This window comes from Gopherus flavomarginatus, chromosome 4 (assembly GCF_025201925.1).
Source record: "Gopherus flavomarginatus isolate rGopFla2 chromosome 4, rGopFla2.mat.asm, whole genome shotgun sequence".
Classification (NCBI taxonomy): Eukaryota; Metazoa; Chordata; order Testudines; family Testudinidae; genus Gopherus; species Gopherus flavomarginatus.
In genome coordinates, this window is record NC_066620.1 from 73,560,978 (window position 1) to 73,576,552 (window position 15,575).

The following is a 15,575-nucleotide window of genomic DNA, read 5'->3' on the forward strand; positions in this document are numbered from 1 at the left end:
TGGCTGAATTAGGGGTTAACTTTCAAATGGTGGAACTTGCATGGATAGAATTAAACGTGAGTGTTTACAAAATGTTTGCCTGATCACATTGTGTCAAACAATATTATTTAAATGACTAATGAGAGAAGTTCAGCAGAGGCTCTTACCTATTGATATAGAACACTTTGTATACAGAGTTTCTCATTTCCTAATCCAAAATAAGGAAGACCTGCTTCTATTCCTGAAAAACTGTGTAATGATGCAACTATGCAGAACAACTTGGGGAAACTCCAGAAAGTGGCAATCTCAAGAATTTTATATGATAGTATAGAAAATGATGTTCATAGATCTCTACTTTTCTAGATCATTCCATGTTACTATACACATTTTCAAGAGGTAGTGTTGAGCATGATGAAACTGTTGTGCATGCCTTACTTCCACGATAACATGTTGATGACCCAGGAAATAGAACTTTTTGTAGTGTGTGCTGTCTGTGATTTGAAATATCTGGAGAAAAGGTCTCATTAATGTACATAATTAAAATAAATATGGAGGATTTTCCCATTTTTAGAAAGAAAGGGTAGATTTCCTGAGGATTATCCTGTATCCCTGACAGAACATGTTGATCAGTATTACAAAATGTATGTCTCAGAATTAGTCCAGATGGATATAATTTTGGGTGTGCGTGTGCGCGTCCATTAATTGTCTCTACCTGGACTATTTCTGACATTCAGATATCTGAGTAGTTCCAAAGAGCAATCATTTTATCCTTTTCTTTTCATACTAAATAAACCTGCCACAAAAATGTTTAATTCTTTCCCCCTACATTATACCGATCTGAGGTCCAAATTCAGAATGAGAAATATTCAGTTCTTCACCAATGGCTTTGTTAGAGTTCTGATATTTCTGGGCCCTAGAAATATACAATTGGAGAGGGGAGTTTTCCAGCACTTGATTCTAGTTTTGGATTGTCCCCAGATGTTGGATTCTAAAATCACAACACTTTTTTTTTATGGGAAAGATTTTTAGGTACTATTTAGAAGATTTTTAAAATTATTAGTTTTTTTACTCTCCAAGCCCTTTCTAATTGAACTCATGATACCAAGGCCCTTACTTCTGTAGATAGGGTGAAAGACAGTAGCAATAACAAGATTTTAATCTCAAACATTTCTGAAATATTTTCTTTCTGCTAGTTGTATAGTAGTCAGCACACCACACAACATATTCTGTAAGGTATCATGAGTTCAACTATAAAGGGGTTGGAGAATAAGAAAGCTAATGCACAAAGATTGGCACTCATTTGGAATGATTCATTCGTGGCCTTACAACTTGTGACCAATGCAGTTATTTGACCTGATGTAGACAAAATTTTAAGCTGCTTCACGCCATCATATCTACTTTTATACACTGTCTATTGAAATCATTGGCTTCACTCCATTTAAATAATAATGGAAACCCAAATTCATACATTTATACCACTGTTCACCATCATGAATTCTCTCTAAATATTTCTGCATATTACATAAGTTATATTTCTTTATTTCCACATAAGTACATGGCTATATTTTAATTCCTCTTATATTTAGTATATGTTTGACATTCCCTATTTTCTCCCCATCACTTATAAGATTCTTAAAAAAGATGAAGTTAAATCAGCGATGAGTTTAAATATGCCGACACTGGTGCATTTTAGTGCACATTGACAGAATAATTTTGTGCAGAATTGACACCAGTGAGAATTCCACATGTGGAGCAAAGGACTTAGTCTGTGTTCAAGAGGGATCTATTTTATTTGGCGTTCTGTATTTATGATGTTGTTTTGGATAACTACAGATTCTTAGCCATAAATTAAATTAATGGAATCAATGGACCAAATTCATTGCTCAGAAGTTGTTATTGGTTAAGATTTGTGACCACGTTGATGCCATCTCACTTTATTTGGACATATGACTCTTTGAGGCATTTGCTGTGAATTTAGAGTGAGCACAGGGACTAAAAGTTGGGGGTAGCTGAGTGTATATTGATTTAAATAAAGGAAAGAAGAATGAGTCTGTGGTCTAAGTAACTGATTGGAAATCAGAAGTACCAGACTGGATATCAGAAGACCACCTGTGAAATTCTGACCCTATTAAGGTCAATAACAAAATTCTTTGAGTTCAGAGGGTCCAGCATATTCATAGATTCATAGACTTAAGGTCAGAAGGGACCATTATGGTCATCTAGTCTGACCTCCTGCACAACACAGGCCACAGACTCTCACCCACCCACTAACCTCTGTCTGAGTTATTGAAATCCTCAAACAAACCCCTAACCTGTGTCTGAGTTATTGAAATCGTCAAATCATGGTTTAAAGACCTCAAGGTGCAGAGAATCCTTCAGCAAGTGACCCGTGCCCCATGCTGCAGAGGAAGGTGGAAAACCTTCAGGGCCTCTGCCAATCTTCCCTGCAGGAAAATTCCTTCCCAATCCCAAATATGGCAGTCGGTTAAACCCTGAGCATGTGGGCAAGACTCCCCAGCCAGCACCCAGGAAAGAATTCTCTCTAGTAACTCAGATCCCACCCCATTTAACATCCCATCATAGACCATTGGGCATATTTACCTGCTAATAATCAAAGATGAATTAATTACCAAAATTAGGCTATTCCATCATACCATCCCCTCCATAAACTTATCAGGCTTAGTCTTGAAGCCAGATATGTCTTTTGCCCCCACTACTCCCCTTGGAAGGCTGTTCCAGAACTTCACTCCTCTAATGGTTAGAAACCTTTGTCTAATTTCAAGTCTAAACTTCCTAGTTTCTATTGACAGCTGTGCTATTGATTTAAGGTCTGAGACAGCAAAGTGATCCACATGGCAGACCTTTATGCCCCCACAGAATCCCTGTAAAAACAATAAGATTCTTACAGGGTCTGAGCTTTAAGGTATAAACGTGAGAAAATCACTTTACTCTTTCCTTCTGCCTTCCTTTCGTCATCTGTAAAACTGGGACAGTTACCTGCCTCACATGTCTTGCAACGGTTATTTAGGGTATGACTACACTACAAGCAAAGAGGTGATTGCAGCACGGGTAGGTGTGCTCATGCTCGTTTTAATATAGGTAGCCTGGGTAACAATAGCACTGCAGCCTGTACTGCCACACCTACAGCACAGGCTAGCTATCCAGAGTACAAGTCCTACAGGGAGTCTGGAGTACTGTGATTGCTAGCCTGTGCTGAAGCCCGTGCCACCACATCTACACTGCCACTGTTACCTGTGCAAGGTAGATTAAAGCTAGTGCGGTATGCCTACCAGTGCTATGATCACGCCTTAACTTGCAGTGTAGACATACTGCACTCTTGAGGTTTGTAATCCATTTTCAGTTTTTCAAATGGAAGGCACTATAGGAATGTAAAAATGTATTAATATAATAATTAATGTGTATAACGGTTGTCAAACCTAAACATCTGTCAGACTGGCTATGTGTCTTTATGCGTAAGTCTGTAATTTATTAGTGTAAGAAATGTGTCCAGCTGTCTATTGGTAGGAGTATTTCCACAATGTAGGAAGGACAATCCTACAGTCTGACTAGCTAGTATCTCCTTAATTTAGTCTCTTCTCTCTTCTGTTTATAAAAGAGCAAGCACCATATTCTCAGTGTCAATATAAGCTGAGAAAGCATGTGGTTAACTTTATTTTTAAATGTAAAGTTAAAACCTCTGGGCTTTTTGCAGGTGCTGTGACAGCTAAGAAATTGGCAAGAATGATACTGCAATGCATATCCTAATGCCAGTGCAGCTGAGAGCAGAATTTGATTTATGGCATGTAAATTTGATTAATTTTCTGCATAATTTCATGCTAAATATTTCCTCACCATCTAATAATTTACAAAACTGTTATTAGTAAATTATATTTTCTCCCCAAGTCAAGTTCTCAGCTTGCCATATGACTTAAATTAAGCCAGCAGCAGGGAATCTCACTCAAGCCAGGAGGCACTTTGTAGAATCATAATTAAAATGTTCGTATGTATATCTGGTCCAAACTTCTCGTCTCTCCTCTTGTGCCCCCAATAGTCTTTTTCAGATGGAGTTTTTGCTTTAGTCACATTGTTTACCAATCACAGGCAATCTTTTTTTTTAAAGGCATAAATTTCCACTATCAGGTCACTTCACATTGCAAATAACTCAGGCCTGGTCTACACTGGGGGTGGTGGTGTGGTCTCAAATGTAAGATATGCAACTTCAGCTCTGGGAATACCATAGCTGAAGTTGAAGTATCTTATTCCGACTTACCTCCCATCTTCACGGCATGGGATCGACGTCCACGGCTCCCCCATCAACTCCACTACTGCCGCTCGCTCCAGTGGAGTTCTGGAGTCAACGGGGAGCGCATTCGGGGATTGATATATCACGTCTAGATGAGACGCGATATATCGATCCCCGATAAATCGATTGCTACCCGCCGATACGGCGGGTAGTCTGGACGTACCCTCAGTGTCACATCTGCAGATTCACAGCAAGAATCTTGCTTAAGACAGGTAATGAACAGGTAATGGGGACCTGAATTCTGCCTTGCAACATATTATCACTTTGATGGGCTCCAAAGACGACATCATCCAGCTGTGCTGCACCATAGTCTGAGATTCTATTGCATTAACCACAAAATCTAATTCTTTGACAGTATGGTAGCAAAGCAAGAAAAACAAATGATTCCTGTTTTATTATCTCACTGGAGAGTAGGGAGACTCCTCTTTAGCTTAGACTCAGGTAATCTTACTGTTAACACACAAACAGCCCCATTGATTCTAGTAAATAAATAAACCATTCATAGGGTACTGTTCAATATGAGTAAGGAAATCAGAATCTCTAACCCTTGGATTCTTGCCTTGACTTTGTGTGTAAAAATAATTAAATACATGTGTGTCAAGCAATTTGTTCTTTTTGTGGCTCCTTTTTCCTTCAGATATTTGGAAATATTTTTATTTTTCCTACATAACTAATACAGGATGTTTCTTACAGGAATGAACGGCTGCTTAGATGCTCTCAGTGCAAAATTGCCAGATACTGTGATACACGTTGTCAGGTAATGATCATTTTTAAAAATAATGACAAGCTACTACAGAAAAAAAATAATGCTTTAGCTGTGGGGTTTCCACTACATTGTGTTGCCATTACCCATTAATGGTCCCTGGACATCTATGGAATCCATTAGTCAACAAATCAATAACAATGAGCAAAAATAAACAAATCACCTTCTCATTGCATCTTTTGCTTAATGCTTATTAATTTACCTAACTAATATAACTAATTCAGACAATGTTGATATATAACTTTCTCACAGCACTGCCTCTTCCTCTCATTTACTTAGGCTAAGACTTTCAAAACGGGATGCCCAAAGCTAGTTATTTAAATAAGAGGCCTGACTTTTTAATACCCACAGCTCTCATTGACTTTAAGGTTCTTGAATTTGAATGCCACTTTCTTTCATGTAATGTTGTGGATTTTTTGTTTGTTTGTCTTTTTAATTATGCATATAGCCCTAAGGCTTCCTTCCTTACCTAGCTTTATCCTCTCCACCCCTTTTATAGTCAACAAAATTAAGTAGAAATTGGTGGTTAGGATTTACTTGGTCAGAAAAACCTGCTTGTTGTGTTTTTCTGGCATACATGCAGAGAAATTAGATAAAAACATAAACTAAAGTAGCACTACTTTATTTGTTAGAATATAGAAGGATAACACACACGAACCCCAAAACAGAGAGAGAAGGCAGGCTGTTCCCTAAAACAGAGAGGTGCAACTTACTTTTGGCAGGCTGTCTGCAGAACCATTGACTCTGATTGCCCACTTCCCTACAGAACAGCCTGCCTGCAGGCAGGACAAGGAGAACCACAGAGAATTGAAAGTGATAGATTACAGTTTTAACATGGTTTTCAATACAGCACACTGCTCCTGTGTTTTTACAGGTTAGGGTGTGTTTTTGTTTGTTTGTTATACCAATTCCAAGATGAATGCCAAGAAAAAAGTGGGTTTCAAGAATATTGCCTAATATATGTTGGAATGGTGTGTGTCTAGATCTTTGAGAACTGTTTACAGTGTTGAGGGTCCTACATTCTTTTGATAGGTGACAGACTTCAAAGGCCTGATTCTCCATGGCCTTTCACCTTGTATTGTCATTTACACTTGCGTGTTGAAAGTCAGCACAAAATTCCCTGAAATCAGGTAGTGTTTGCACAAGTGTAAAAGACTACACAAGATGCAAGGTGGTGGAGAAAAGGCCCATGCTATTTTGGCATTATGGGTCTATCTGGGGTGTACAGACCCTGGCTGTCTCAGCTGCTAAAGGGTTAATAGAGAGACTGCCTGCCTGCTCAGCTGGGCATGATTGGGGGCTCACAAAAGTTGCAGAGATTAAAGGGTTGAAGAGCAGAAGGGTGGGTGTCTGCTAGAGAAGCTGAGGAGCCACTGAGATCAGGAGACTTCAGGAATGGGCTGGTGAGAAGCTGCCCAGGCGACTGGGGACAGGACCACAGGGTAACCCTGAGGAACAGCTTGCAGGACAGGCACTGTAGGAAGTAGACCAGGAAAAAAAATACGCGGTTTGTGAGAGCTTGTTACCAACCATTTTGTACAGTGTCCCTGACCTGGAACCCAGGATAGTGGGTGGACCTGGTTCCCACCAAGCTCAGCAAGGGGGGTTTATTAAGGCCTTGAACAAGTGAGCCATACCTGAATGGCCCAAGGACTGTGTGCCCCTCATCTAGGGCCACTGGCCTCTGGAAGTATTGAATTCTTTAACACCGCAATTGGGGTAAGGATAGCCACAAACCTGGCCAAAGGGCATAGCAAGAAATTAACAAGCGGGCTAGCCGGTGAGGGGGTGCCAAAGATCATAAGGACCACCAAATGAGTCAAATTATAAATTCTTGAACATCATACTAAAATTGTGGGTTTTTAACTTTGTTGATTTTTTGAAGAAAAAAATAGAAAAAAGTATGAATTGTAAGATATAACCTACTGAAAGAAGGTCTTTGAGGGACTGTTTAAATTTGCCTAGCAGATTATTTCACAAGTCTGAACACTTAATTTTTTTAACTGGTCTCAGTGACCTTCAAAACATCTTTTCTTGATGAGATATTTAATATGTTTTTATGAAGACGCTGTTTTTATAACTTGACCACTTTCCTTTGCAACTCATAAAAAAAATTCTCTTATGGGATTAGAATATATGGAGGGGAAAGATAGGTAGGTATGTCACTTTGATTCATTATACAGCAAATGCGTGTACAACATATATTAGTTGTTTACTTTAGCATCAATAATAATGCCACAGTTATATTTACTGTGGAAGATAATGGGAAAATATCTGAAAAAATGAAAATTATCATAGTTAGAATGTAAAAGACTGGTGCTTTTTTCTTGTCAAGCTAGTATGTCAAACAAGAATATCACTTGACCCTACTGCCATTAAAGTCCATGGCAAAATAAACATGACTTCAGTGAGGAAGGATCATGTCCATATTGAGTAACATGCATTTAAATTGCTCTGTTTGTTTTGGCTTGGAAGTATAGTATTTAATATTGTACTCAACGTTATTTGACAATCATGGGAATCCGGAAGAAGACTTTACCTTTAGCCAACCTAGAGTGGAAAACTGTCACCACAAATGCCAGTTTATTAAGACACTTGTGCAGTCATGGATCTTCATTCCACTTGGGGTGGGTGGTCTAGATAAACAGACACACAATTAGACCAAGCAGGAATGTTTTGTTAGCCTTTTTGTGGCTGTTTTGAAGGGCACAGTGTTCCCTGTGATAATCCTATATAAAATGGCTACAAAACAGAGAGTAGTACAGTTGTTTAAGCGATGCTTCCATTAGCCAAACTGAAGGCAGCAGGCTTTACTTTACCTCTGCTGGATTTCGTGTGATTCATTAATATGTGCACTTCTAATTGAACTAATTGCTGAGCAAAATAAACAGCTGGGCACTGAATCAACTGCAGTTCGCACTCTTTTAAAAAAATCCCCCTCTATTAGCAGAGAAGGACTTTATTTTATGTTGATAATTGCAGACCTCTGTAAAAATGTGACTCATGGGCTTGGGTTTACATTTTATGCTTAGCTGCAGCATGATTTGATTAATTTTTGATGGGTAGAAAATTAATCCCACATTAGTAAGCATTTAACAGTGTGGTTTAGGAAGTCTGAGTTTCTGGACTTCTGTCTAATGCAGTAAATAAGGTGAGAGCTGTTTCAGTTTAAAACCGAGTTTCATGCACTCTCTCAAAAATTGAAACTTGAGAACAGCTCATTTTAGGCTATTGTATCTCAGGAACTCTTGGTTGAAATGACTTCCAATTTCCCCCACAACAAACAACTCAATTGGCCAATCAGTTTTCAAGCGGATCTGATCGTTTTTGTCAATTTTGAGAGAGTGCATGAAACTCAGTTTTAAATTGAAACAGCTCTCACTTTATTTACTGCATTAGACAGAACAGTCCAAATGGAAATGTCTAAAAATTTTTGACTCTTCAGGACAAAAAAAATAAATAAAGCAGGAGCAACATATAATTCAGTTTAGTGGACTCCTATAACTGATATAAAGTATCAGAATTGAAATTTAAGTGTGGAAAATGAAATATTTCTAGATTTATTTATTTATTTATTTTGGAACTACACTGTGAATTGTTAGGCTCTGGGTAGCTAAATTGGTAGGACTCAGCTGGGAGCCCTAAGAAGAGCAGCAGTGCAAGATCCAGAATTTGTGGTTTGTGGGAAATTCCACAATATTTTAATTTCTTTTCATTCTGAATGGGAATGAAATATCAAATTTCAAAATTTGCTACAAAACAAATTTTATAAAAAAAATTGTTTTGGATCATTCAAAGCGTTTCATTTCTATTTCAATTTTTAATTTTATTTTTATAATGCTAAATGCATTTCAAAACAAACAAAAAATCAACATGTCAAAACATTTCCACATTATCTAAAGAAATTTAATCAAAATTGACATTTTTTTAGTGGAAGGTTCAGTTCTGACAAAACGGCATTTTCAGATGGAAACTTTTTCTGTTGCAAAACTTTTGCCCAGCTTAGTCCTAACCTATTTATTTTATTTTAATGAAATTCCCTAGCCCTTTACAAAGTAGGGGTGGGCAACATTTTTGGCCCAAGGTGGGGCCTTGGGTGGGGAAATTGCTGCAGGGCCATGAATGTAGGGCTGGGGCAGGGGTTGGGGTGCGGGAGAGAGTGTGGGATGTGGGAAAGGATGCAGTATGCAGGATGGGGCTCAGGGCAAGGGCTTGGGGCAGAGGAGGGATGCGGAGTGCAGGAGGGGGCTCAGGGCAGGGAGTTTGGGTGCAGGAGGGGTTCGGGGTGCGGGCTCCGGCCAATGGGAGCTTTGAGAGAGGTACCCATGGGCAAGAGCAGTGTATGGAGCCCTGTGCCTCCCCATCCCCAGGGGCTGTAGGGACGTGCCGGACAGTTCCTGGAGCGGAGCAGGGGTGGCAATCCCGTGGGCCAGATCCAAAGCCCTAAGGGGCCGGATCCAGCCTGCAGGCCATAGTTTGCCCACCCCTGCTACAGAGTTAAAGATCAAAATGTAACCCTATCCCATGGAGGCTTGTGGGGGAGGGGGACACAAGGCTCCTATGTATGTCTATGTGGAGGGAGAATGAGATGATCTCTCATGTGATTCTGGAGGAGGTTGCGGGGTCCGAGCTTTGGAGGTGGTGGGAGCACTGAGTTTGGGGAGGCAGGAGCTTAGGGGTGGCCTAAGGTGATAGCCCAGGTATAACAGGGCAGTCGGCTTCTCTGAGGGCCAGAAGGGAGCAGCCAACCCTGTTCTGTGGAGGGTCCTGGCAGGCACGTGTTGGGAATGATCAGACGCAGCTGGGTGACATCGGGTGGGGACTGGGTCTGATAGCTGCCAGCTAGAGGATATGGGATGTGTGTGCTGGGACTAGAAGGCCCTCCTGTGACTAAAGCCCAAGCTGCTGATAGTGAGGCAGAGGAGCGAAAGGCGGGAAAGATCCAGTGCAGGAGTCTGGGCTGAGTGGGGCTAGAGAATATGGGAGTCAGCGTGTTTCTTTCTGAGGCCATGGAGGGCTGGCAGGAGCAGAGGAGTCATGGGGAGAATAGGGTGCTCTCCCTTTGGCTTTCTTTGGTCCTCAGTACCATGTTGTTACTACTGAAAAATTGAAGGCAATTTACCAGGGGAAAAAATCTCTGTTAAGATAGATTTGAGAGTTTGGCCACATAACCTTGCCTTGTGCTACTTGTACCCCATTTGGAAGTGAGAATGTAAATCCTCTGACTGAAAGCCAAGAAATGTAGAGTTAAGGTGACTTTTCCTACACACAACCACCATATTGGGAGGCAGAGATTTAATGCAGTTGCAACTTTTTCTTGCCAATTTCTGAAGTCTGAATGGTTGTCCTCATTCCAGCATTCCCTCAGTAAAATAAATAATAAACGCATCCACTCTGTGATCAGTTTTGGTTTGACTGCAATGATAAGGAAAAGATGTAATCTTAACATAATTCTAGTGTGAAAACATCTCTCTAAGTTTAGGAGACTGTGACATATGATGCTATGCAATAATGCATATTTCATCTCATTAGTGCTTTATTGGTTGGGAAAGCTGTTAATCATTTTGATGTTACCGTTAGCATATCTAAAATCCTATGCAGCATTAATGTTAGGAAATTTTTTTGACAGATAAAGGCTGACTCCAAAGAGCAATTTTAGCTCTTATACAGAATGATGTCTGGACATTTACAAGCATGACCTTGTTTCTTTGGGACAAAAGTAATTCTCAGCAGTAGATATTTAACTTGTATTTGTCAGATATTTAGTGACACTAACTGTATTATAATGTCTAGTTGGGGTCATTTTGTTCACTTCTAGAGTTACAAATAAAGAAATATAAGAACAAGGCTCCCATGTGGAAGAAAAAAATATTAACTAATTTATTACTTGAAGGCATAAGAAAGATACTCCAAAGTAAAATAACTGCTACCTGATATTGACACCTTGTTATTTAAAGTTAAAATCATCCATCTGATGTTATTCATAGTGTTATATTGCTTATAATCATCTGATTACTCACACAGAACGTAAAATTAGATGTTTATTTTCAACCCATCAGTTCACAGGTTCCCATGAACTGCCACTTCCAGTTCTTGATACACTCTCTGTCCTTCCTTCTGGGGCCACTCATGTAGCCACACAATGGGAATTCTGCAAACAAAAAATACGGCGAAACCTGTCTTAAGGCACTGACCAAAATTGAATGCTTAATATAGGTCTTAATCTAGTGGTAGCGTAGTACTGAACTCAGTAGGCCAGAGGTGAGTCACCTTACACCAGTGTTTGTGTTCTGGGATGTCTCTTACTGCTGAAAGCAGTCTGGGATGGTGGTCTCTTGTAAGAGTTTCATAGTCTTTTATGATAAATTCCCGCCACCGGGGTCTTTGTTCCTATCATCTGGTGGATGAGGATTCCTCCAGCGTTAGAATTTTAAAACTATTAAATCACCTCACCAGAGGGCAGTGTACACTTGCCCCTGCTCAAGCATTATAGCATCCCTACTTCTTCTGCCCATCATGTCCTATTTTACTGCTGATTGTAGAAGAGCTATTTCTGTTTCAGACATCATGCAGCCTGATACTGATAGCTGATACCTGACAGAAATTGTTTTTCTCAGTTGGTTGTTTCGTTTTTCCTACTGCCTTTCTGTCAAAAACTAAATCGTCTTGTGGAGCCCTATATTTGTTTTAACTGTTATCATGTCTTTTTGTTAACTGTTTCTTTTCTCCTTTTCACTTTTACATGGACATCTGTAAAGCAGCCCAGTAGCTTCAGACTTTGCTGTGAATTCCAATGTTAGATGTATACAGGCTTAAAAATCTCCAATTCTATCACGCAGACTTTATATGAAACATTAACAAAAATCTGGATTGACTAAAGTAACAAAAGCAAACTGAAGGAATACAAAAACAGCTCAACCTTCCAGCATAACAAGAGACTCGCTTAAAGACTCATTGCTGGTCCTGCTCCCCAATGATTTTAAGGAAGAAGTGCCCCAGTTCTGCGTATGTGCACACCTTCCCTACATCCCCTTTCCCCTTCACCCCCGTGTTCCTCTATCCTGTTAAATCTGTCCATTCAGTAAATAAAAATAAGTCTAGTGTAAGTTGTAAGTTGTTCATTAAGGACCCAGTCTTGCATACACTTACACACAAGCAACTTCACTCTCATGAATAGCCGCATTGATTTCAATAGGACTGCTCGTGTAAAGTAACTCCATATATAAATGTTTGCATCTCAAGATCTAAAACAGAACATTACTTTTGGTTTCTTTTGATTGTTTCCTATCCCAATGCTTCTAAAGGGTCAAATATAAATCATTCAAGTTCTTAATTTTCTGATTTATCATTCCTTCTGCTTTTAATTTTCACATTCTTTAAAGCTGTGAGCGTTTAGCGTCCCTGCTTTTAAAATCCAATTACTTGCCTATTAATGACTATTAACAAATGAGAAACCTTAATTTTTAAATTGTGATCTTAAAAAGGTTTATAACTTGAATCCTAATGGCACCTTGCAAAGATTTCATCAGCCAGGTAATAACTGAAGAGAAGAATTAAGTAGTTAAATTGAAGCCGAGTTATTTAATGCCCTAACATAACTGGTGAATACTGATGTGCATTATAGGTCATGAACACTATTGGATGTCTTGGGCCTGATTCTTCTTTCACATTGCGGTAAATCAGGAGTAACTCCACTGAGTCAATGAAATTATACTGGGGAAAAAAAACCTAGGTAAATGAGAGAAAATCAGGCTCAATTTATTTATCATATAAAAAAAATATTTTAAATAACTTCACTTTTCCTAGTCGCTGAAAGCTCAAGTAACAATGATGGCATTTATACCCTATTACAGTTTACATAAACAAATAAATAAATCTAAGTTAAAAGAAGGTCATTTACACTGCAATGTCATGCACTCAAAAGTTACGAAATGTTGGATAGAAGGTTCCTGTGCAGTTTTAATTCTGCCCCCTTCTGTGTCCATCCTGTGTATAGAACGAGGCAGGGGTTCTGTGGAAAAAAATACTATGTGATCATGTAATTCAAGACTGTATCATAATGCACACACAAAGGGGCAGAATTAAAGTTACACAGGCAACTTTAAATGTGGCATTTCGTAATTTTCAAGTGCTTGACTTTGCAATCATAATAACGTTTCTTGTAATGTAGTTTTTATGTGTAATTTCCTAGGATTTTTTAATGTTAGTTGTCTGCCCCCATTATTGGGGGTTGAACCTTCACTACTGCAGCACAGACTTTATAACTTGAACTACGCCACTAACTACATCAACTTGCAGTAGAAGGCTGTTTTCCTAGAGGAAAAGACAGGTTGCTGGGGGCATTTTTGAATGGAGAGTCAGGCCTGACTCTCTTCCCAAGTCCAGTGCTATAGCTGTGATCCCAGGTGTTCCATAGTACAGTGTGTACTGCTGCTGGGGCAGTGGCATGGGCCCAGCACTTGAGAATGTTGCTGTTCAGTTATTTTGGAAGGCTGACTACAGAAGAGATGCAAAGGAAATGGCGACATGGCATCCCACAGTTTATATTTCAGCAAAACCTGAACTGAAGGTCATGAGACAAAGAAAAGGCAGTTGTCTAGCCCAAGGCAGAGCTACTATGTATAACATGCCTTGTGTGACACTCCGTGCGTTTGGCAAACCTGTCACACATGTGTGCATCTCAGCTGAGATGTCGTCATGCATCTGGGAGGATTACAAGCAGTTGGGCCTTTTAGTTGCTGGAGGCCACTGTGGTGCTGCTTGTCTTGCTACTGCCAGTGCTGGATGAGGGCAAGAACAAGCAGATAACAGGCAACAACACAAGGTGTTGGAACCTCATATCAGCCATAGGTTCTCTCACCAGCACCACCACGCAGCTCTCCCCAACAGAATCCCTTAATAGACCCAACACGCACCTGCTTTCCCAGGAGCTTCCTGATCCTCAGCAAGACTTATACTCAATTGCCCCTAGCACCCTATCTACCTCCCAGGAATTACCAGTCCCTCAGTAACCCCAGCATCTATCTACCCTCTGGCAATACCATAACTCCAAGTATCAACAGTTCCAGTAACCACCCACCCAATTTCCCCCCGCCCCTCCCCTGCTTCCCATTCAGACTCCCTGCCCTTCCCCGGGGTACCCTCAAATATCTGCCCCTGCCACAGCTGCCAGTTTAACTAAACTTCATACCCTCTTTTTGCTAGGGTGTGTAGACTGTATGCGTAAGTTTATGGTTATACATAAATTATTTATTTGAGTAGCATAAAATGTCACACATGGAGCAGAGCAAAACTTGACAGCAATGCTGAGGGCTTCCCCCTCTTACCCCCCGTCCCCGCTGAATATCAAAGCCTGTTGCAAACAATGAAGAAATGGTTTTAAAGTGTTGAGTAGCCAAAGTATACTGGTTGCTACCAGTTCCCTCTATCGTCATCTTAGCTTGTGCTCAACGTGCCTCGCGTGGCACGTGACCAGGATTCATCACAGAATTTGGGTTGCTGGTTGGATCGTTAGCTTCCCGGGCCCAGGCCAGGTACTGATGGGCAGCATGACATGAACACTGATCCATGCCTCCCCCCCAGCTCCCTCTGTAATCTATATCATTAATGTATTTGTTAGTCTGAATTATCCTTCTTTTTTTTTTTAATGTAACAGAAAGAAGCCTGGCAGGAGCACAAGCGAGAATGCAAATGTCTTAAGAGTATTGAGCCTAACTTTCCTCCTGACTCAGTGAGACTTGTTGGCAGGATTGTTTTTAAACTAGTAAGTGACATTCTGTTAAACGTATCCCATTCTACAGTTATCTGGAAACAGTCTTGCTCTCTAAATAATTATAATAGTAGTCTAGTAATTAAAGACTAAAAAGCAGAGGTGGCTGGGTGGATGAACAAAATGGAACATGCATTTAGCATTACAGAATCACTGATTAATTACTAGCAACACTGGAAACATCAGGAAATATGAAAATAAACGTAATTAAACTCCAGGAGCCTGCTCATGAAACTGTTGCAGAAGAGCAACGTCTGTTGAAGTCAATGAAAGTTTCTCTTATGCAGTGACTATGTAATTGAATCCCAAAATTCATTCCCTCAGAAATGGAGAAGGAAGAAGATCACTTTGGGCTTGATCCTGCACCACTGAAGTTGATGAGTGTTTTGGCATGGACTTCCGTGGGAGCAAGATCCAAGCCCCTTTTGAGTAGAAGTGAATATACAGGATTTTGCATAAGAATTGAATGCTGGTGGATATTTTCTTCTGGGGTGTGCAATACTGTGCTCTGCAGACTTGTTAGCTTAGGCTCTGTTAGATTTTTCTGAACTCACCTGAAAGTTCTGGGCTTACAATCTTTTCACGTTGGTGGTTCTCATATAAATCTGCATGGACTAAATACTTACTTCAACTGCCTATGACTAAGAGGTTGCAAATCAGCAAAGAATGTTGTCTTTTTTTATTGGCCCTAGTCCTAATGCCCTTATTCCCAGACCAAAATATATGTATTTGGTATAGTTTGAGGACTTAAAATATTATTT

At 40.0% G+C, this 15,575-nt stretch overlaps 2 protein-coding genes across 4 annotated transcripts in view; both read left to right on the top strand.

The window, feature by feature from the left end:
• The window catches only part of LOC127049534 (uncharacterized), a 219,596-nt gene that overhangs the window by 168,753 nt on the left and 35,268 nt on the right, over positions 1-15,575 (top strand). The window lies entirely within an intron of this gene.
• Positions 1-15,575, top strand: part of SMYD3 (SET and MYND domain containing 3) — a 690,401-nt gene that overhangs the window by 110,382 nt on the left and 564,444 nt on the right. For 2 of the 3 annotated variants that reach the window (XM_050950435.1, XM_050950434.1), the window contains exons 2-3: positions 4,976-5,039; positions 14,701-14,808. In XM_050950435.1, coding sequence (XP_050806392.1) covers positions 4,976-5,039; positions 14,701-14,808 — 172 coding nt within the window. The remainder of the gene's footprint in view (positions 1-4,975; positions 5,040-14,700; positions 14,809-15,575) is intronic. The other variant, XM_050950437.1, reaches the window with a different exon arrangement.